Here is a 23730-nt window from a genome sequence, read left to right as displayed (position 1 = left end):
TATGGATGACCCCTTATGACTTGTTGTGACATTGACAACAAAATATGACGGAGGTTGGGGTTTAATTAAGGTAAAGATAAGTAAAAAAATGTTAAAAGTTACGATAGAATCACTAATTGATGAAAAGAAAAACCTGAAATAAAAATAGTGAACATTCAAACAATAAGAAAAAACTCAAACTATATAGTAATAGTAAGATCAAATAAACATTAGATTCTAGTAAAAAAAAGACGTGATTTAAAACATGGATACAAGTTGCATCTCACAATGCTTCTAGAATTAATAAAGTTGTTTGTTTGGAGATTCAGTTTTTAAAGAGCAGAATTTAAAAAAAAATGCTTTGTTATACGGACTGTACAACAAGACAATCATATTTAAATACATTTTCATACGAATAGAAATGAAAGGGAAGCTACTCTAAATAACATTTTCTTAAGATGGCTGCTGTTTTTAATAGCAAATTTACTATCTCGAACAGGGTTAATAAAAATTAATTTCAGGATATTTAAATTGATTTAACCATAAATGGTGATCTATTATTCAATTATTTATAATATTTTATCAAAATATACGAAAATATACTCATATTTAATGACATATTCATTATTGCACTCTCTCCTACATTACTAGTTTTGGCCGAATTTACGACGCTAAACTAAGATTTTACCAAATTGCGTTTCCTCGCTTTTGATGCTTTATTAATTGGAAGGGAACTCATTCTTCTTGTATTAGTCTTATAATGTTTGAGTGATGTCCCTTGCATGTTATGTTTCCGTTTTCGATACAGAATAAACAAGGCGTACATAAAATGGCTTCCTCGTCTGTTGTGTTATCTATCTAGAATTATAAAATCTCAATCCACTTCAGTGTGGATGCCGGGGAAAATAGCAAAACATTGATAGATTTCGGAATAAGCTCGAATCGTTAAAAACACTGTTTACGGCTATAGATATCCAAATGAAATTACTCTCAATGTAATCACGGACGCTCAGTAGGGAGGAACACTGGGGTGGGTGACAGTTGGTGTCGTGAGGTAAAGGATAACTGTACATTTAAATCTATGGGATGCCAAACTCTAAAAAAAATCAGTTCGGGTACTACGTTACTGGATCTCTGACCGCGGCCATTCAAGAGAATGTGCGTGTTTATAAAGCGTCGACGTATTACATTACAAGTTAAGACCGCGTTCTCACAAGAGAAGGTCCGTTTCTATAATTAGAAAGTGAACCATGTGACAGCCAGCTTCACCTTATTTATGAGTTTCGCGACGGCATGCTCTGACTGCCGGTAATTTAGACGTTTGAGAAATCAGGAAAACTTTACCATAAAACAGTCTCAGCCCGATGTATCAAACAGTATAGACTTTATAATTTGTTTAGTATGCCTACACTATTTTCAAACAAGGATCACTACGGCCTTAACTATTATAGTGAATATCCCTACAATTAATTAAAAATAAACATGTGCTTAATCACTTTACGAATACCGTTAAAGTTTACCAAAATGAAAATGGACATAATTATTGTATAAATGCCCTTCAAAAATATAAAAATTAATACAAGTATAATGTATTTAAAGATGACCTGACAATACATAAAATGCATAGGAACATAATTACTGTATGGATGCATATCAAACGTATCGTGGTGAATAAGCTCAAAAGATGCCCATACAGTGTATACATTATGATTTTAGGTATACATACTCTGGATTTTCGGGGCATGTCCTCATCCGCTCTCACCCCCTCCTCCTTGTCAAGCCATCATCAGGTCACTGACTGTTTACTACAGACACCCCCGCCTGCTCACTAAAAAAAAACGTCTTCAACGGTCCGCATACAACAATAGTATATCACTTTACGTGTTTTTCCCGATTTTACCTCCCATTTCAGGTTGGGGGCGAATTCACGACCGCCATCTCCAGTCACCTCAGGACAATAGCAAGTCGACCGTGCCAGCGATGTGTGACACTAACGTCTTTCTTTAGAATGACGGTCTGTCCCAGTCCGTGTAGAGGATAACTCACTAACATCAGCCGTGGCCTCAGTTTTAACATCCAACAATTTCGGCCATTTAGTTGGTTTTTTTTTAAAATTTAATTCAGCAAAGATTATTCAAGTTTACAAACTAATTCAGACAACAATGGCTGTGCTGAAGCGCGGGGCCCCTTCAAGCGCGGGGCCTAGGGCGACCGCCCCGTTTGTTACCCCCTAACGCCGGCTCTGTCTGTAAGTGTGAACGCAAAAGTTTACATGTTCTGCAGATAAAATTGTTCCAGATAAAAATAAATTTGGGCGGGATTTGTGTTCTGGAAATGTATAGTATACATGTCGTAAGTGTAAACGCGGTGTAGTTTGGGAGCTCTTGTCTTCAAGGGAGATTACTCTAAAAAATATTCAAGATGGGGACCCAAGTTTAGTATCTCAAACGACAAACATCGCAAAATAAGTTAATGTTAGGAGTGTTTTAAAATTATTTACGACTTACAACATCAGATAAGAAAGGTCTAATGTAACTAAAGCTTACACACGTGAACAAGTTAATAGCCATAGGCCGATAGGCCTATTTGATGTTAAACATATGTTGGAGAAAAATTTTTTATAAAAATTAAAATAGTTAGATTCTAGGGTAAACTATCGTTTTGGGTACGTAAAATCGCCCGCGGCTATTAATGTACAAAAACGTTACCTCATTGTCCAGGCTTTAATAGAAGTATATTGTCATATGTTTGTGTCAAATATTATAGATAAACGAATAATAAACCTAAATCAATGGCTAAATATATCGATATAATAGGCCAGAAATTAACTTTAAACAGCAGTGTCTGAGAGCAAGATTTGCTATATAAACAGCAGCCATTTGTAAAATAGAGTGGCTTCCCCCTGAATCTGGCGCGGCTATAATAAGCTTATAAAAATAAAACTTAGACAAGATGGCTGCTATAGTAAACGAGCCGGCCCGCGGCATAACATACGCCGCTATTTAGTTGTTTCTAATTTTCAATAATTCATAATTTGTGAATTCGACAGTACCAACGCTGACACTGAAAATATTTCTTTAAAACACTATAAGTGGCTCGTTAAGGACCATAACCCCCCCCCCTCCTTCCCCCCCCCCCCCTACGTTTAAAATCATTGGCTCTGCTTGTAAACATTTAGAGTGAACACAGCTCACTAAAACCATGTAGGGGTGGGGAGGTAGGGAGAGCGTTTGCAGCTTGTTTTCTAACGGCTCGAAGAAGAGAATTATATATATAGATGAGCATGGTTGCATCTGTTGGAAACATAGCTAGTCTTCATTTATTACTGAAAAGTTTTAATTCAATTGTTTTAAAACAGGTACATAAATGAAACAAGGAAACATTTTTGTATTTTAAAAAACATAAATCCTCCTCAAAATGTGAAATAATTATTACAATTTAAGGAGTCACCTGTTTTTCACATTACTAGTCGCGCGCGATTTTACGTACCCAAAACGATAGATTACCGATTCTAGATCTAGATCTAGATCAAGAATCTAGAGAATCTAGATTATTCGGTAAAACCCCATTTTAACGTATTTTATTCCCGGCTTCAAGTTCACCTACAGTTGAGCGTATTTTATTATAAATACAACCGAAACACACAAAAACGTCAGGAAAACACCAGATCTACTTATTTTTTTTTTTCATGAATGTGATTTTTTATCAGAAAAGGTAAAAGAAAAAACAACATAAAAAGCATTAGAACTATTCCAATTAAATATCATGTGATTGTCAGCGGGAGAAAAATCCTTACAGGGTCGCGGGTTCACCGTGAGTTCACATTGAGATTGAATTATCAGCATACGTCATAGCTCGGGCAATAGCTATTTGAAATTGTGTTGGGGTCAGTTTTGGGGTTATTGTAAATGCAATCAATATATCTTCAAATACTTTTTTTAATTTGGTTTTCTAATCAAGATTATTTTTATTTCAGTTTTTTTGCAATAATTCATCAATCTAAATCTATGGAAAACACAAAGGACACTAATGGTATAGTTTCGGAGGGTTCAATGATGGTTAAACAGGAATTGAGTGATGAAATCATAACATTTATGGACATGAATTCAAGTTCAGAAGGAGTACAAACAAATATATCAACACTCTTTTCAAATTCTGAAGATATAAAGCAAAATGTATCAACACAATTTTTCAACAAATACTTTGAGGAAACAATGCCAATTTTAGCTTTAGAAGATAAAAATCTTGATAAAACAAAGCCTTTGTTTCATTTAGAAGAGATGAAACAAGATAACCCAACATCATTTTCATCTTCTGAAGACATGAAACCAAATATATCAACAGCATTTTCAATCTTTGAAGATATAAAACCTGAGATATTAACAATTTCATCTTCGGAGAGTGAACAACAAAATGGTTTCAAAGCACAGCAACAACTTCCTTCCCCACCAGATTTAACTGATTTTAAAGAAAAGTTTGCAGTTTTAAAATCAGATCTTCAAAATGAATTAAAAGAACTCAAGTTATTGCATACAAAATTGATTGATAATCACCCAACAGAATATCAGATCAATGATAAGGGACTGAAGACATACAAGTGTGATATGTGTTGTCAAAGATTTTTCCATTTTGATCACGTTAAACAACACATCAACATTCACACAATGGTGAATCCATATGGTCATGATTTTCATCAGCAAGAAATTGTTATGATCAGTGATGTTCAACAGATTAACAAAATAAACCTAGAACAGGTATACAATAAGTCTAGTTTGTCTAAAAATTTAACTACAAAGCCTAGTTTATCCACACACACAAATATTCATTCTGGAATTAATAAGCAATATGATTGCTATGTGTGTCATAAAAATTATCATATTAAAAATCATTTAGCAAACCATTTAGAGAGACCATATGAATGTGATGTGTGTCTTAAAAAATTAAGTACTAATGGTAATTTTTCAAATCATAAAAAGATTCATTCAGGAGAAAAACCATTTGAATATGATGTGTGTAATAAAAAATTTAATCATAAAGGTCATTTATCTACACACCTAAATATTCATTTACCAGAGAGAACTTTTGAATGTGATGTGTGTCACAAAAAATTTAGGCATAAACGTAACTTATCAAAACATAAAAATAATCATTTACCTGAGAGACCATATGAATGTGATGTGTGCCATAAAACATTTAGGCATAAACGTAATTTATCAAATCATAAAAATATTCATTTACCAGAGAGACCATATGAGTGTGATGTGTGTCACAAAAAATTTAATCATAAAGGTGATTTATCAGAGCATAAAAATGTTCATCTACCAGAGGGACCATATAAATGTGATGTGTGTCACAAACAATTTAATTATAAAAGGAGTTTATCAAAACATAAATATACTCATTTACTAGAGAGACCATATGAATGTGATGTGTGTCACAAAAAATTTAATCATAAAAGTGATTTATCAAAACATAAAAATATTCATTTACCAGAGAGACCATGTAAAAGTAATGTGTGTCACAAAAAATTTAATCATAAAGGTGATTTATCAGAGCATAAAAATGTTCATCTACCAGAGAGACCTTATGAATGTGATGTGTGTCACAAAAAATTTAATTATAAATGTTATTTATCAGAGCATAAAAATGTACATCTACCAGAGAGACCATTTGAATGTGATGTGTGTCACAAAAAATTTTATCATAAAAGTGATTTATCAAAACATAAAAATATTCATTTACCCGAGAGACCATATGAAAGTGATGTGTGTCTCAAAAAATTTAATCATAAAGATCAATTATCTAGACATCAAAAAAAACATTTACCAGAGAGACGTTATGAATGTGATGTGTGTCACAAAAAATTTAATCATAAAGATGATTTTTCAAAACATAAAAATATTCATTTACCAGAGAGCCCATATGAATGTGATGTGTGTCATAAAAAAATTAGTAAAAAACGTTCTTTATCTACACATAAAAATATACATTTACCAGAGAGACCATATGAATGTGACGTGTGTCATAAAAAATTTAAATCTAAAGGTCATTTATCTACACATAAAAATATTCATTTACCAGAGAGACCATATGAATGTGATGTGTGTCACAAAAAATTTAATTTTAAAGGTGATTTATCAGAGCATAAAAATATTCATTTACCAGAGAGACCATATGAATGTGATGTGTGTCATAAAAAATTTAATCGTAAAGGTAATTTATCTACACATAAAAATATACATTTACCAGAAAGACCATATGAATGTGATGTGTGTAACAAAAAATTTAATTTTAAAGGTGATTTATCAGAGCATAAAAATATTCATTTACCAGAGAGACCATATGAATGTGATGTGTGCCACAAAAAATTTAATTATAAAGGTAGTTTATCTAAACATAAAAATATTCATTTACCAGAGACCATATGAATGTGATATTTGTAATAAAAAGTTTGCTCGTAAGTCTAGTTTATCTACACACACAAATTTTCACTCAGGACTTGAATGTGTTGTTGGTCATTAAATTCTCTTTCACAAGGATCTTCAATTATCTATATATAAAATTATTGCTTTTTTACTAATACCACATTGTGTAGGCTGAAAACACACCATTAATGTTTGTCATACAGGATATAATACTCTTCATAGTATTATTTGTCAAACAAAGTATTGGGAATGATTAATATGATATCTAGACATTTCATTTTGAAGATAAGTAAAATGAATGTATTATTTGTAACTAATGTTTTTAAATTGTGTGCATCTATGTTGTAAACATGAAATTTAAACAAAGTTTAAAAAGTTATTAAAAATGATTTAACATGATAATTTTTAAATATTCACACAAAGGAAGGAACACTTCATGGAAAGAATGGATGTCATGAATCACTATAGTACATTTATTATATTGTACTAGGTGTTTTTGGCTAGCTTTGTTCAGGTTTTTTGTAAAAAATGATGCCTAAATTCTTACCCATTACATTACTTATACAATAATACTAACCACTAATAAACAACAACATTTTAAATGTACAATTATGATTTGAATCATTGAAGTAATATTTACTCTGTATTTTTTTTATATTGAATATATTCCATTTTATGTAATTCTAAATTTTGTATAAATAATTATATAACCCATTAAGTTAATCATAATTATAATAATTGAAGTGAGCAACAAAATGTATTAATTAATGTAGCTGAAAATTATTAAATTTTTAAGACATAAGATACAATTTGTTAATATGATTGAATCAGCTGTTATGATATATAGATCTAGACCAATATATATATATAAATATATATATATATATATACGTGTGTATATATATATATATATATATATATATATATATATATATATATATATATATATATATGAATGTATGTGGGTTTGCTTGTTGATTTGTCCTTATGGCATTACTACCATTGATGAATAGGTTTCTTTCTGTCTGTGTTGGGGAGGGGCGGAAGCGGAGAAAGATTCAATTTCACAAGGGCGGCGCACCAGCAAGGTTCGATGCTATTTTTCTCTATATTACGGTATATAAAAAGTCTGATGCGGTTTGATACCGTTCATCCTAGTGCCCTAAATTTTTGGAGAGTTGATGAAAATACAGCTGTCTTAGCACTTGGTATCTGTTAACTGGTCGTCCTGCATACTGGGTAATGGATACTACTATATTCAGCGGTAAAACTGCAACAGGCGCAGCCGCCGGCGCCCAGCGATTGCGGGGCCTAAGGCGCCTCGGACTCCCCTGTGAGCATTTTATCGCCTACGTTCATTTGAAAGAGTGCGCTAGGCTATGGATAGAATGGGGTTCTATAACAGCTCACTAAATTAAATCATGCAATAGGCTATGTATACATTGGGGTACTATAGTATTTTACTAAATCACATCAGGCGCGCCATCCGGCGCCTCGGCAGAGTGCGATTAGACGCCCTAGGCTATCGTGTGAGCACTGTGGCGCCTACGTTAGTTTTAAAGAGCACCCTACAATATTGACTCATAGGCACAAGACATTCGAAGATTTAAAAAATTAAACAGAACCAGGGTCCGTACACGGTGCCCCTGCATTTATTTAACCAGGAGCTCCCGAGAGCGCCGCTCTACTTTCCACACTCATGGGCTGTCGCCGAAGTGTGATCTGCCTCACTAATACGGAATATGATTAACATACACTCAAAGGTTTTATACAGCGCCAGGGGGGCGCCAAATTGAAAGTTTGATGGGGGGTGCAAATGAAAAATTTTGAGGGGGGGGGGGAGGTGCAAATCGAAAGTTTGAGGGGGGTGTTCGCCGGGAAGGGTCGCTACGCCTCTGCTGGACGGTAATGTGGGCAAATCCTTACCCCGACAAATATGGCCCAATAAATATCGCTCAGGTATTGTTTACATTTAAATAGCTTCGTGTTAGGCTATACGTCTAAGAATATAGGAGTGGCAACGCAATGATAAAACCCTCTCAAAATATTACATCAGACTTTCTTCTGAGACCGCGGGATCGGGCACGTTAGTAATATATATAGACCAGTAAATATCCGTGCAATAACCTAACCGTGGCATGAATAAAACACGGGTACCAACCACTACACATCGAATTTATAGTTTCATGTGCTTTCATTATAAAAATGATTGTTATTGAATCAGTAATTTAATTTTAACACCATACATTAAAATAAATTGCAATTATTGTGTGATGATATCGAATGATTTTGTTTGCTAAACTTTGCAATGACTGTCTTTCGCGATTAAAAAATATTTCGGCCAATTTTAATTGAATAAAATGTGAAGGATTGTCCAGTTAAGCCTGTAGAGCATTGGGGTAGCGAATGGCTTTCTGGGGGGACGGGACGGGACGGGGGGGGGGGGGTCGCAAAATGTTAGACTATACCCTAGCAATGAAAAAAAAAACAACAACAAATATTTAGAAATTAGAAGAATATCTGAAATTCGGCTTTACTAACATCTCAGGAAATGAAATAAAGAAAAACAATGCGCACTGTGCAAAGTTGATCTCAGTCATGGGTCTATGAAGCCTTCAAAACTTAAACATGGAGTTCTTTCGTCGGCATGACGTTAGTTGCGAATGTCAGAGACTTAATTGAACAGGAAGTTTTTTTCAATGGAACACAGCATTAGAGCAAGCATCAAAAGAAGTCGCGATAGAAATTGCCAAGCAAAAAAAAAAAAAAAAAAAAAAAAAAAAAAAAAAAAAAAAAAAAAAAACAACAAAAAATAAAAACAATAGGATAAAATTTCATCAAACCCTGCAAGTTGAAGATGGTAAAATTAGATCTTGGGGATTCCAATGCAATAAAGAAGCAACAAGTATCTATGTCTAATAATACTATTCAGCGGCTTATAGCAGACATTTCCTTGAATAATTAAAGAACACATTTTGAATGAAATCAAGATTTCACCATTGTTTGATTTACAAGTTGATGAATAAACAGACGTAAGTTCGTATTCGCAGTTGCTTGTCTTTGTAAAATATATAAAAAAGAAGAGTTGCTTTTTAGTGAAGATATCATGGAGAAAATAAATACTTTTTTTGAAACTGGATGATTATGGAAAAACGTCTGTAGGATTTGTACGGATGGTGCGCCATCTATGTTTGGGTCAAAATCGGGCTTTTAGAAAACGATAAAAGATTTAGCTGCCTAACCCATGGGAAATCTACTGCATGATTCACCGGTATGCCCTCGCCAGTAAGACTCTTCCGACACCATTGCTAATAAACGTCGTAAATTATAATAATAAATCTGGAGTCCTAAACACACGTCTGTTTAAAGAACGGTGCAAAGAAATGATAAAGATCACGAAGTTCTGCTTTTATTCACTACAGTAAGTTGGCTGTCAAAGGAAAATATTGCGAATCGCGTTTTTAAATTGAAAGATAAAATAAATCTTAGAAGATAAACGGAAACAAGATATTTTGATATACTTTGACGACAAAGAGTGGTTGGAGAGAGTAGCATACCTAGCAGATATATTCGAACATCAACATAAGCTTAACCTGAAACTATATGTATATGTATATGTATATGTATATATATATATATATATATATATATATATATATATATATATATATATATATATATATATATATATATATATATATATATATATATATATATATATATATATATATATATACATATGTTACGGGCAAAGCCCGAAGTGCGGCCAATGTGCGCATTGGCCTGCTCTCTTGGTCAAAGCCCGAAGAACTTAGCACTAAGAGCGTATTTCGTAATTTGTCTAAAATTGTGTGCTTACTAACACTATCTCTTTATTTAATATACCTAAAGGCATGACTTTTATATTAACCACTGGCCATTGAACGAACAATTTAAACCACTCTAGAGCTCGAGAAATTTATTGTAAAACTAAATGAAAAAAACAGTTGAAAATTTATATAAGTGTTGGAACGTAATAAAAACAGCAAACGGACGTATTGTTAAAGTTATAGCCGATAGAAAATTAGCCATAGAACGCGTTGAACTTTTGAATGAGCCACAAAGTCTATGATGGAAGTCACCATTTTATTGTACTAAAAAGTAAACAAAACATGTGACGTCACTATTCAGTCAAGGTAAAGCCATTGTTTGAAAAATTTTAAATTAATGTGGTTAATCTACCAATGAATAAATCAATAAATTAATTAACGTCTTTAAATAAATTTGTAATTTAACAGTATGTCTGAAAACAAAAATTGTTCTCTACCTACATACTATTTTACAGGTCTATACATATGGCAGATTCTCTCCAGTAGTAAATTAGACAAACAAATATTCAAACATGTAAACAAAGTTAAGTTTTAGTAGAATAGAGATAAAGCTGCGTGCCCACTATCTACGTTTTTTTTTACTTTGATTACTCTTTATTTTAATTATCTGGGCCTATATAGCAGACGCTCCGTGTCAAAGGTCATGCTTGTTTTATAAAATGTTCTATAACATGTTATGTAAGTGTGAACGCTAAATTATACATTTTCTGTGGAGAAAATTGTTACACCGCATTTACACTTATGACATGTATACTAGACTTGACCTACTAAAGTATGGAACTTCTTCTGAGGCGCGGGGCACAAAACCACGCCCCTTTTTATGTTCTGGGTCAAGTTTTTGTCTTCGCTCCCTGAGTGACGGAGGGGAGGGAGGAGGTAAAAATCGTCAAAAAAGCGTGACGTCATTTATGGATGACCCCCTACTCTAAAAACTAGATCTACTTTTATTCTTAATAATAGGCTCAGTATAGTAATAACACAATCTCAATTCGTTTAATGAACTTGGAAGATGCAAGTTTTCAGAGAAATCGGGCCTTTACTTTCAGCAAACAAATATTTAGCCTTGTTTATTGGAAGCTGTTTCAGAAGGATATAGACAAGCAATTAAAGAAGCTGGGGAAATGGCTAACATGGGGTTGGGGTGGGAAGGGGGGATTGTACTGCGGGATGGGAGGGAGGGGTAATAAGAGGTGGGTAATGTCTACGACCCGTGCTATTATAGCTTATTATACACATCATTATATTTATTTAAAAAAACTGTCTAGCCTGGCACTCCAATAAAATGCAAAAAATCTTGCATGTTCTCTAATTTTTAGATAATTCATTGCTGAATCGCAAGCACCGTTCTGTAAGTGTGAACGCAAAAGTTTACATGTTCTGTAGAGAAAATCGTTCCAGATAAAAGAATTTTTTTGGCGGGCTTTGTGTTCTGGAAGTGTATAGTATACATGTCGTAAGTGTAAATCACTGTAAACGCGGTGTAGTTTGGGAGCTCTTGTCTTCAAGGGAGATTACTCTAAAAAATATTCAAGATGGGGACCCAAGTTTAGTATCTCAAACGACAAACATCGCAAAAAAGTTAATTTTAGGAGTGTTTTAAGATTATTTACTACTTACAACATCAGATAAGAAAGGTCTAATGTAACTAAAGCTTCCACATGTGAACAAGTCAATAGCCATAGGCCGATAGGCCTATTTGATGTTAAACATATGTTGGAGAAAAATATTTTATAAAATAGTAGGCCTAAATACTACTAAATAGTTAGATTCTACTAGTACTAATCTAGATCTAGATCTAGAATCTAGAGAATCTAGATATACTGATATAGATTATTCGGTAAAACTCCATTTTAGCGTATTTTAAAAAAGCATTAGAACTGTTCCAAAATACGAGCAAATCCACAAGAAAAATCAAATAGACTAAACATAAAAGGTATAATTTTAATACAGGTTGTACAAGTGCTTAACAAACTTAATGCCAGGTCCCAATAGTGGCCGAGGCTATTAGGACCCGGGTCCGAATAGCCACTTCCTTTAATTTTACTTACAAATAACAAACTAAGCAACAGCAATGTTTTTTATATTGTAGGTTCAGATTAGCAAATAAGGCAGCTGTCTATCCTTCCGTTGCCACACATCTCGTCTAGTTTCTGTTACGGTTACACCATTTATTGATTAGCAATCCTTGGCTACTTATTAAAAGTAGCCTACAACTAATGCTACTAATATTTAGATACTTCAACATAATCCTAATCATATCATATTACAGTATGAGTATAATACCCAGGTATTATTGATGCAAAATTTCAGTCCCACCCCCTTAGTTAGACTTCATTATATGTGATTTTCTTTTTCTTCTAGCATGTATTAACTTGTAAGTTTCTATTTCCATATCCTTAGGCATCTATGTGCTAAGTTTTATCTTTATATCATCAATAACAACATAGATATGCAGTATGAAAAGTGACTTGTGACATTCATTGTAGAACTGCACCACACGCCTTAATTGGGCTTAATTAAGGTAATTATAAATTCTTTTCCTTTTAATTGATCTTTATTTCACTTGCATATTCCTATTGTCTACACTCTCTAGCATCAATGTTCACATTTTTAACATTATTTGTTTAATAACTTCGTTATACAAACCCAAAGAAGGGCACTAAATATTTTGCAACTTTACATGAACATATAAGCTGTTTTACCTAAAGCTTTAAAAATTCATATAAAAAAAACTACTGGGCCTAGAATGATAGTTTTTTTTGTTTATTAAATGGCAGAACCTCTTCTTGATTATATTAGGTTGTTGCTCGTAGTTTTTGAACTACATTAATTTCAGATAAAATTATACCACACAAAAAAAGGATTTTTTTCCCAACACATCAATACCATTTTTGTGTCTCTAGCTTCATTAGGAGCTAATTTATGTGCTTTTAAAAAATTGTGGGCGTGGCTAAAACAGCTTAGACCTTCGTAGTTCAAGTCAATATTACGGAAGTAAAAAAGTTGGCACATATGGTTTTTTCATTGCATTATCACGGATTAGCATTTTTCAAAAAATTATAATTTTATTGCATCATCCTGTATTTGCATTTTTCGAAAAATTAAAAAATTATAATAAGGCTTATTGTTTCAGTTATATTGGACTGAAGTGATTTATTAAATGAGTAATTAAATGTCATCCTCATAACAGATTGACATTGTGTTAAAAAAATGCAACTTTTAAAATAAACTAGATCTAGTTTAATTTTTTAAACTGATTTATTAATACTTAGACTGAATACTAAATAATGTTACTACTATTGTACTATTTTACAACCAGTTTTTCTTTAGAAATGTGTAATTACTTATTATAGTAACTTGTTACTTGGGTAGATGAAGTAGAGCAGACCTACACATGCAACACAATAATGGTTGACCAAACATTGTAATACATGTAGATGTAGTGTACTGTACCTGGGGTGGTGGAAATTATGCGACAACACTGTTTAAGCAGTTTCATGTCATGTTTATTTGGATTTTTTTTTTAAAGTTGGATAAATAGTAAGCCAATTCCATATAGTCTAGCTATTTCCAAATACTAATAGTAATTAATACCCATAAAGAAATAGTAAGAGTATGCTTGTGAAAAGCATTTGTAACATAACTCCATGCTAATATTAATAGTAGTGTTTTAATCATAGCTTTGATGCACAGGAATAGAAAGAAATGTTATAAATAAAACAAAGTTTATTCAATAATGAAAAAATGTCAAACCATAACAAGTAACAACACCAGTTAAAACATCCTGGATAAATTTTAATAAACCTAAGTTTTAGAATTGCAAAGCCTACATGACTAAAAATAGACATCATCAACATCATCAATAGGACATAAGACATAACAGAAGATGAGAAAATTTGGCACTATTCCATTAGCTGAATTATTATAACTGAATTTCCTGTAATTAATGCGACATCAAGATATTAAATTTCATTGTACAGTCTTACTGTCTGCTCACTATGGATATCAGCATTATCAGATGCATGTTGTTCCTTAAGCAGAGCTGCAAAGAGAAGAATAAAATACTTGTAAAAAGGATAAATTCATGTACTGAAAGGCTAGTTTGGCACAAACACTAATAACACATCAATTACGAATAGTTACAAAATTAATACACATATACCCTAAGATAAAATTGAATCTAAAAGGAGTAAATACCTCAGATAACCAAGTCTTCACTACACTTTGCCATCCAACATCTCTTATGTTAAACTGACGAGTCGTTAGCTGTGCAGCTTCCACACCTTTGAAAAAGATATTTAAGCAATGGTTAAAGGTAAAACAGCAATAACTTTATGCAGATCTTGTAGCCAAACTGAATGACTGCAGTATTTAAAAATATAAAGTAGTTTTTTTTTAAATTTTGGATTTTTATTAAATTGTGTTTAACGTAAACAGTTTACTTGAATGAGCAATTTATTTGTCGTTAACAAAATTAATTTAAATGCATAATCCTGAATCCTGTATGGGTTTAAAAAACAAAACAAAAGGGCACCTAAAAATACACTGACTAAAGTAAAAGACACAAGTAGTTTAGTGTAAACATTTAGTCTTTGTTAGAGATGTCAGTCGAAGAATAGAAAATGTACCATAAATCAATGGGACACACATATTTTTAACAAGGTTTTAGTATTATTACCAACTGAAGTTCTACTATTAATAAAATATGAATAAATCTTGGCTTGGGAATCCACCTAAAGCTTTGTCAATTAATAAAAAGTGTTTGAGTAAAATAATATTAATAAGGGTTCAATCAAACTAAACAGATTAAATACTTAGTTATACTTAGGATACCATATAAATAGACCTATTCCTTTTGCTGGTCTGTATGTCAGATATAACTTGATAAATGAATTATACCAGTTAGCCATAGTGAACTAAGACTTAACCCTGATTCCTCATGATTGCTGTAGCCTTTATGGAAAAGAAAAACAGTGTCATATATTTAATTTCTACAAGGCATGGAAAAATAAAGGAAAATAGGCCTAATAGATTTTATAGTAAATTGAAAATCTGCTACCAGAATTACAAAACTAAATTCAAACTGCTATTGATTAGGCCTATTATGATATTTAATATTATTTAGGCCTAACTGCAAGTGTATGATTAAATCTAAGTTAACTATGTGTCTGCCAAGTGTATGATTAAATCTAAGTTAACTATGTGTCTGCCAACATGATAAAAAAAAGCAATATTTTTATGATACGTCACTAGATGTTAGGCATTCTTAGGCCTAGTCGTGTTCGCCAGTTCTCGCAAAATTGTTCAACACACTGAAAATAACACGGAAAATGTAAAATACGAACTTAATACTATTCGAAAACATGTTTTAAAGGATTTTTAAAAATTAAGAAACGCTAAGATCATAGAAAAAATCCTCTGAAAATTAATATACTGAATAAATATTATGTAATATTATTAAATTATTAAGAAGTTACTCAAATTTGGCGCAAAAATGGGCTAATGCTTACTCCAGAGTATTTCTTTTAATCCGGAGGTTAATGAGTCTTTTTTTTTTTAAATTATTTTCATGCACGGTGTCACTGAAGTTTTTAATATTTCATATTTCACTTACAAGAGATAATTATCAACAAAAATAAATAAATAAATAAGTACTCACCATGCATTTAAGCACCATGTTCCTACTTAAAATAGAGAATAATTTTCTTTAAGAAATAACGCATAGGGTCTGCAGACCTGTCGGCGACTTTACTAACTACACACCATGTCATAATATGGACAGATGAGCACGCAATACACCTGGATTTGACATGCCCACTAATAAACATGTACAGCGGAAACAAGCCAGTCAGGGCAAAGGTCAACGCCATGATTACCATGGAAAAAAGGCATGCGCGAAAAAGATAACACGCTAATTATATGTAAATTTTATCATTCTGTGTTAAATAGAAACATTTTTACAAAAATGCCTAGCCTATATATATTCTAGGTATGAGTCTATTGTTTTAGGTACGTAAAATCGGCAGAGGCTAGTAATGTGCGAGAAAGGTGGCTCATTAATATGGCTTTAATACAAGTAGGGGGGGCCTATATTATTATATTTTTGCGTCATATATAATACATAATAATAAACCAATAGCAATGTCTAAATTTATCAAAGGCCAAAAATTGACTTTAAAAAGCCTTGTCCTTGTTTTAGAGCAAGATTTTCTATATAAACAGCGGCCATCTGTAAATAAGAGTGCTTTCCCCTGAATCTCTCGCTAAAATGTTACCAAAAAACTAAATTAAACAAGATGGCTTCTAAAGTAAACGAGCTTGGTTACATCTTTATTTATTACTGAAAAGTTTTAATACATTTGTTTAAAAACAGGTACATGAATGGAGGGTTGAAACATTTCTTTAAAACTTTTACAACATAAATCTTTCTAAAAATGTGAAATAATTACAGAAATTTGTTGATTATATTAGGTACTAGGATAGAATTTTAAAAATTATATGGTTTGATTGCAATACAATGACTGCAAGTAAAAGGAGCAAAAAATTAGAATCACAGAACAGTTTTCCTTTTTGATGTAGCTTTAATGGTTAAAAAGCTATGCTTTTTTTATCTATTATAAAAGGTGCATTTTTTAACAGGATTTTTTATATTTCTGTGATAAAGAATTTTTTAGTGTGCACTAAAATGATCATAGCCTGTAAACTACATGGTAGAATCTGTTTAAACTTTTCAGTATCTTTTTTAATCATATATGGAAGCATAATAAACAAAAAAATAAGACATTTATGTTTAGAATTTTTGAACAACAAAAGTTGAACATGGGACCCCCTATTTTTGAACACGTAGTGCTTTCATACAACCACAGTTTAAATTTTAACTCTTTGAAATATTAAGCTCAAAATAACTCAGAAAGAGTAACGATGGGTGTGTCAATGAATAATATAAAAATATTGATCATAGCTTGAAAGGTTTCTGTATATCATGATGCAAAGCTGATAAATCATGCGATTCTACAAAACCGAAGTCTGGTTTATGTGAAATACTAAAATTATGACAAATTTAAACTACTGAGCATTTAAGTCCCAAAATTTGCTTAACTTTAGATAACTCTATAGGCCTACTACAAAAGAAAGAATCAAAATATTGGTTGTGACTCCATCTGTTTGCCAGAAATATATGGTTGAAGAAGGTACCCCCCTTTTAAAAAACCAAAACTTTCGCACAACCTGAGTGTGAGTTCTATCTATCTATTAAACATATCAAGCACAGAGCTTGCTCGAATGAAGTTTTAAAAGTGTGTCTATTACTAAATAATTATCATAAAGGTATGTTTTTCTTTTCATTGAGCTGAAGAATTGATACAACTCAATTTGTAATTATATAAATGATTATCATTATCATTGTTCCAAAAGTGAAAATATATATGTTGATGTTACTTTGATGGCAAATCATTTAAGACCCTTAGTCTGATTCAGTGATTGTAATTAAATGAAGGGATGACTTAGTCCGATGATAGAATTCCCAAATGTTAACCATAAGCCTCAAGTTCGGATCCAGGACTAAGGTTGATAGGACATGCCCGAGTCCACCCAGCTGTAATGAGTACCTAATATTCTTTATGGAAATTGAAGACAGCTGGGCATAGTCATAACCACACTACTTTTAAATGAAGATCTAGTTAAATTTTGTTTATAATAATGTTTCTTATTTATACCAAAATATTTAGCATTTCTAAAGAACATTTGTCATTTTGAAAGAAATATTTTTTTCTTCACTGCTGGCTCAAATGCTTTCCATTGCTGGGCTTCATTTAATTTTAATCTCAATAAATATGCTTGTAATTTTATTAGAGTAAAAAAAAAATAATGATGAATTATTTATATATAGGAGTACACCAAAGAGCTTTATTATAATTTATATAGTTCTACATTTGGTTTCTGCTCTGCTTTAGAAGTGCATATTCTGTCTGGAATATAAAACATACTTAATTTGCATAACAATAAATAAAATATAACTAGCAAATAAAAACACATATATAATTATAAAGCAAAATAAAAATGTAGGCAAGTATAAACGATGTTTTCTAAATTTGTAACAAGAAGCTGCATATTGGTTATCCTCATGCATCAAAAAATACTCAGACAGGGCAATATTAAAGGTTCTGACAAATCGATCCCGTTAAAAAAAAATATCCTTGTGACATACGGCTCCCTTGAAAATATCCCACCACAAAATGTTACTGTCCATAGGACAGACCTCCCGACATTGAAATCCACGATAAAACCGACATTGAAATCCCCGACTAAACCGACACTGAAATCCCAGACAAAACTGACATTAAAATCCCTGACAAAACCAACACTGAAATCCCTGACAAAACCGCTCATCAATAAGAACAATGTACGTGGCTAAGCGCTCGCGTCATAAACGCTCACAATAAAACAGCTTTGTCGCCCAGGCTACAGTAATAACACAAAAAATGCACGGCGATACAAAGTTTACATTCAAACACTTGTGGTGAGAAACTTAAAATGTAGTAAGGTTTTTGTACCTATCAGCGGGGAAAAAAAAATGTGTCCATAAATGACGTCACCAAGTTGTATCACCCACCAATGTTTACTAAGTTACATTTACTCATTTTAGTTTGTTGGTATGCTTTTCTTAAAAAAGTAGATTTTTACTGTGACAAATTATATAGAGAAAAACAATATGGCTTATAAAAAAAAGGAGTCGCCCTTTGATTAGTAAAGGCAAAAGACAAAGAAAACATGATTATATGATTCCCTACTGAGATTCAAACTCTGGGGATATGGGTTAACAGATGTGCACTGTGCCACCCAACCATGGTGTGCTAAGGCATGAACACTGTTTTTAACTATTAATCTATTCATAAACTTCTAATTGATAATAGACACTTCAGTTATTAAAACAAATGTTACCATAGCTCAATAAGGCCTGTTTGATCTTTTTTATGACTTAAAAAATTCTATGGTGTTATGAAATATTTATACATTTTTTAAAAATGCAATCAATATATTTTCAAAAACAAATTTTAATTAGGTTTTCTAATCAAGATTATTTTTATTTCAGTTTTTGTGCAATAATTCATCAATCTAAAGCTATGGAAAACACAAACAACACTAATGGTATAGTTTGGGAGAGTTTAGTTATGGCGAAACAGGAATTGTGTGACGAAATCATTACATTTATGGACATGAAATCAGATGAAACATCAGCTATTTCAAGTTCAGAAGAAGTACAAACAAATATATCAACACTCTTTTCAAATTCTGAAGATGTAAAGCAAAATGTATCAACACAATTTTCAACTGTTAAAGACAAATACTCTGAGGAAACAATGCAACTTTTAGCTTTAGAAGATAAAAATATTTATAAAACAAAGCCTTTGTTTAATTTAGAAGAGATGAAACAAGATAACCCAACATCATTTTTATCTTCTGAAGACATGAAACCAAATCTATCAACAGTATTTTCAATTTTTGAAGATATAAAACCTGAGATATTAACAATTTCATCTTTGGAGAGTGAACAACAAAATGTTTTCAAAGCACAGCAACAACTTTCTTCCCCATCGGATTCAACTAATTTTAAAGAAAATTTAGCAGTTTTAAAATCAGATCTTCAAAATGAATTAAAAGAACTCAAGTCATTGCATACAAAATTGATTGATAATCTCCCAACAGAATATCTGGTTAGCAATAAGGGACTGAAGACATACAAGTGTGATATGTGTTGTCAAAGATTTTCCCATTTTGATCATGTTAAACAACACATAAACATTCACACAAGGGTGAATCCATATGGTCATGATTTTCATCAGCAAGAAGTTGTTATGATCAGTCAGGGTGAACAGATTAACAAAATAAACCTAGAACAGGTATACAATAAGTCTAGTTTGTCTAAAAAGCTCACTACAAAGTCTAGTTTATCCACACACACAAATATTCATTCTGGAATTAATAAGCCATATGAATGCTATGTGTGTCATAAAAAATTTAAGCATAAAGGTTATTTATCTAGACATAAAAATATTCATTTACCAGACAGACCATATGAATGTGATGTGTGTCTCAAAACATTTTATCATAAAAGTGACTTATCAAATCATAAAAATATTCATTTACCAGAGAGACCATATGAATGTGATGTGTGTCATAAAAAATTTAATTTTAAACGTTATTTATCAAGACATAAAAATATTCATTTACCAGAGAGATCATACGAATGTGATGTGTGTCATAAAAAATTTAATTTTAAACGTTATTTATCAAAACATAAAAATATTCATTTACCAAAGAGACCATATGAATGTGTGGTGAGTCATAAAAAATTTAATCATAAAGTTGATTTATCAGAGCATAAAAATATTCATTTACCAGAGAGACCATATTATGAATGTGATGTGTGTCAAAAAAAATTTAAGCATAAATTTCATTTATCTAGTCATAAAAATATTCATTTACCAGACAGACCATATTATGAATGTGATGTGTGTCACAAAAAATTTAGTCATAAAAGTAGTTTAATTACACATAAAAATATTCATTTACCAGAGAGACCATATGAATGTGATGTGTGTCACAAAAATTTTAATCATAAATTTCATTTATCTAGTCATAAAAATATTCATTTACCAGACAGACCATATTATGAATGTGATGTGTGTCACAAAAAATTTAGTCAAAAATGTAATTTAATTACACATAAAAATATTCATTTACCAGAGAGACCATATGAATGTGATGTGTGTCACAAAAAATTTAATCGTATATTTCATTTATCTAGACATAAAAATATTCATAAACCAGATAGACTATATGAATGTGATGTGTGTCACAAAAAATTTAAGCATAAAGGTTATTTATCTAGACATAAAAATTTTCATTTACCAGACAGACCATATGAATGAGATGTGTGTCACAAAACATTTTATCATAAAAGTGACTTATCAAATCATAAAAATATTCATTTACCAGAGAGACCATATGAATGTGATGTGTGTCACAAATAATTTAATCATAAAGGTAATTTATCAGACCATAAAAATATACATTTACCAGAGAGACCATATGAATGTGATGTGTGTCATAAAAAATTTAATTTTAAACGTTATTTATCAACACATAAAAATATTCATTTACCAGAGAGATCATACGAATGTGATGTGTGTCACAAAAAATTTAATCATAAAAGTGACTTATCAAAACATAATAATATTCATTTACCAGAGAGACCATATGAATGTGATGTGTGTCATAAAAAATTTAGTCAAAAAGGTTCTTTATCTACACATAAAAATATACATTTACCAGAGAGACTATATGAATGTGATGTGTGTCATAAAAATTTTAATTATAAAGGTAATTTATCAATTCATAAAAATGTTCATTTACCAGAGAGACCATATAAATGTGATGTGTGTCACAAAAAATTTGATTATAAATGTAGTTTATCTAAACATAAAAATATTCATTTACTAGAGGCCATAGGAATGTGACATTTGTCATAAAAAGTTTGCTCTTAAGTCTAGTTAATGTACACACACACAACATTTCACTCAGGACTTTAAGCCACCTGAATGTGTTGTTGGTCATTAAATTCTCTTTCACAAGGATCTTTAATTATCTGTAAATAAAATTGTTGCTTTTGTACTTATATCACATTGTGTAGGCTGAAAACACACCATTAATGTTTGTCATACAGGATATAATACTCTTCATTCATAGTATTATTTGTCATACAAAGTATTACTAATGATTAAAATGCTATCTAGACATTTCACACAGGGGAAGAAAAACTACATGGATAAAATGGATGTCATGAATAACCATAGCACATTTATTATCTTGTACAAGGTGTTATGGCTAGCCTTGTTCAGGTTTTTTGGAAAATATGATGGCTAAATTCTTACCCTTTACATTACCAATACAATTAATACTAACCACTAATAAACACCACCATTCTAAATGTACAATTATAATTTGAATCATTGAAGTAATACTCTATATTTTTCTATATTGAATATATTCCATTTTATGCAATTCTAAATTTTGTATAAATAATTATTTAACCCATTAAGTTGAACATAATTATGATAATTATAGTGAGGAACAAAATGTATTAATTAATGTAGCTGTAAATGATTAAATTTTTAAGACATAAGATACAATTTATTATTATGATTATTATTGATGTTTAATTTATCTTTTTTTTTAAAGACATAATAAATATTTTCAGCTATTAATTAATCAGAAAGCGTTTATTCCATTTTGTTAGGGTTATTATGATTGGATAGGCTGTTATGATATATAGATCTAGACCTATATATATATATATATATATATATATATATATATATATATATATATATATATATATATATATATATATATATATATATATATATGTATATATACACATATATATATATATATGTATACACATACATATATATATATATATATATATGTATATATATATACACATACATATATATATATATATATATATATATATATATATATATATATATATATATATACATACATATATATATATATATACATACATATATATATACATATATATATATATATATATATATATATATATATATATATATATATATATATATATATATATATATATATACATACATACATACATATATATATATACATACATACATATATATATACATACATATATATATATGTATATATATATACACATACATATATATATATGTATATATATATACACATACATATATATATATGTATATATATATACACACATGTATATATATACACATATATATATATTTATATATATATAAATGAATGTGTGTGGGTTTGTTTGTTGATTTGTCCTTATGGCATTACTACACCTTACACCTATCGCCATCACACTTTGGGGAGTTGTTGAATAGGTTTCTTTCTGTGTTGAAAGGGGGGGGGGGGGGGGGAAGAAGATTCAATTTCCCAGTTCGGGGGCCAGGTTCTTTCAGGCATGTTTTTGATTTTTCTGTGCAAAGTTCCTCAGCCATCAACAACAAACGTTTTATCCGTGGACAAAAATATCTTCTCGGGCCGGATGAGAGGACATCGCGGGCCGCATCCGGCCGTATTTTGGAGACCCCTAATTTAGTATATCAGTTGGCGACCCCCCAGAAAGCCCTTCGCGACCCCCAGGTTGGGAACCCGTGGACTAAAGGAATACAGCGAGGTTAATTCTGTGCTTGAGGGAGATACTGAATGCTTAGTCTTGTGCGGATCGCATCGGGGGACACCATTTAAGGGGGTGACACCAAGGCAAAAAATAGAAAAATATATAGAGAAAAACTTGAGGGGGGGGGGGGGTGCAAATCGAGTTTGAGGGGGGGGGTGCAAATCGAAAGTTTGAAAGTTTGTTCAAGGGAAGGTTCGCTACGCCT

General features: G+C 31.3%; 2 protein-coding genes and 1 long non-coding RNA gene across 21 annotated transcripts; 2 read left to right on the top strand and 1 right to left on the bottom strand.

Moving 5' to 3' along the window:
* Positions 1-800: 800 nt before the first annotated feature.
* LOC131948681 (zinc finger protein 271-like) lies at positions 801-7171 on the top strand. 4 transcript variants are annotated; one of them, XM_059310329.1, is made up of 2 exons: positions 801-1033; positions 3956-7171. In XM_059310329.1, exon 2 carries the CDS (start codon positions 3987-3989, stop codon positions 6405-6407), a length of 2421 nt encoding a protein of 806 aa, XP_059166312.1. In that variant the 5' UTR covers positions 801-1033; positions 3956-3986; the 3' UTR covers positions 6408-7171. The 4 variants fall into 4 exon arrangements, with proteins under 4 accessions (XP_059166312.1, XP_059166310.1, XP_059166311.1 ...); XM_059310327.1 differs by lacking the exon at positions 801-1033 and adding an exon at positions 2382-2453; XM_059310328.1 differs by lacking the exon at positions 801-1033 and adding an exon at positions 2388-2503.
* A 4591-nt stretch (positions 7172-11762) lies between these two features.
* Positions 11763-22525, top strand: LOC131948670 (zinc finger protein 714). 15 transcript variants are annotated; one of them, XM_059310306.1, is made up of 4 exons: positions 11763-11851; positions 12721-12794; positions 15986-16161; positions 19365-22525. In XM_059310306.1, the coding sequence occupies exons 3-4, from the start codon at positions 16100-16102 to the stop codon at positions 21202-21204; spliced, it is 1902 nt and encodes a 633-aa protein (XP_059166289.1). In that variant the 5' UTR covers positions 11763-11851; positions 12721-12794; positions 15986-16099; the 3' UTR covers positions 21205-22525. The 15 variants fall into 15 exon arrangements, with proteins under 15 accessions (XP_059166289.1, XP_059166293.1, XP_059166286.1 ...); XM_059310303.1 differs by having other exon boundaries at positions 11793-11851; positions 12674-12794; XM_059310302.1 differs by having other exon boundaries at positions 11793-11907.
* LOC131948672 (uncharacterized) lies at positions 13696-15863 on the bottom strand. 2 transcript variants are annotated; one of them, XR_009388047.1, is made up of 3 exons: positions 15120-15863; positions 14471-14556; positions 13696-14315 (listed from the first exon to the last, which is right to left on the bottom strand). It is a non-coding gene; the product is annotated as an uncharacterized LOC131948672 (long non-coding RNA). The 2 variants fall into 2 exon arrangements; XR_009388046.1 differs by having other exon boundaries at positions 15107-15862.
* Positions 22526-23730: the final 1205 nt, after the last annotated feature.

The sequence above is a fragment of the Physella acuta genome, unplaced genomic scaffold, assembly GCF_028476545.2.
Source record: "Physella acuta isolate Inbredline_101_S28 unplaced genomic scaffold, ASM2847654v3 ptg000657l, whole genome shotgun sequence".
Taxonomy (NCBI): Eukaryota; Metazoa; Mollusca; class Gastropoda; family Physidae; genus Physella; species Physella acuta.
The sequence above is the reverse complement of the archived record's forward strand: the minus strand, read 5'-3'. Positions and strand labels throughout refer to the sequence as shown.

What these genes read in the sequence shown, in the direction of transcription:
- LOC131948681 (XM_059310326.1), top strand. Translation starts at nt 3,668, where the DNA reads ATGAATGTGATTTTTTATCAGAAAAG. An exon ending in GTGATTTTTTATCAGAAAAG is followed by an intron (nt 3,694 to 3,955) that starts GTAAAAGAAAAA and finishes TTTTTATTTCAG; the next exon opens with TTTTTTTGCAATAATTCATC.
- LOC131948670 (XM_059310306.1), top strand. Translation starts at nt 16,100, where the DNA reads ATGTACAGCGGAAACAAGCCAGTCAGGGCAAAGGTCAACGCCATGATT. An exon ending in ATGATTACCATGGAAAAAAG is followed by an intron (nt 16,162 to 19,364) that starts GCATGCGCGAAA and finishes TTTTTATTTCAG; the next exon opens with TTTTTGTGCAATAATTCATC.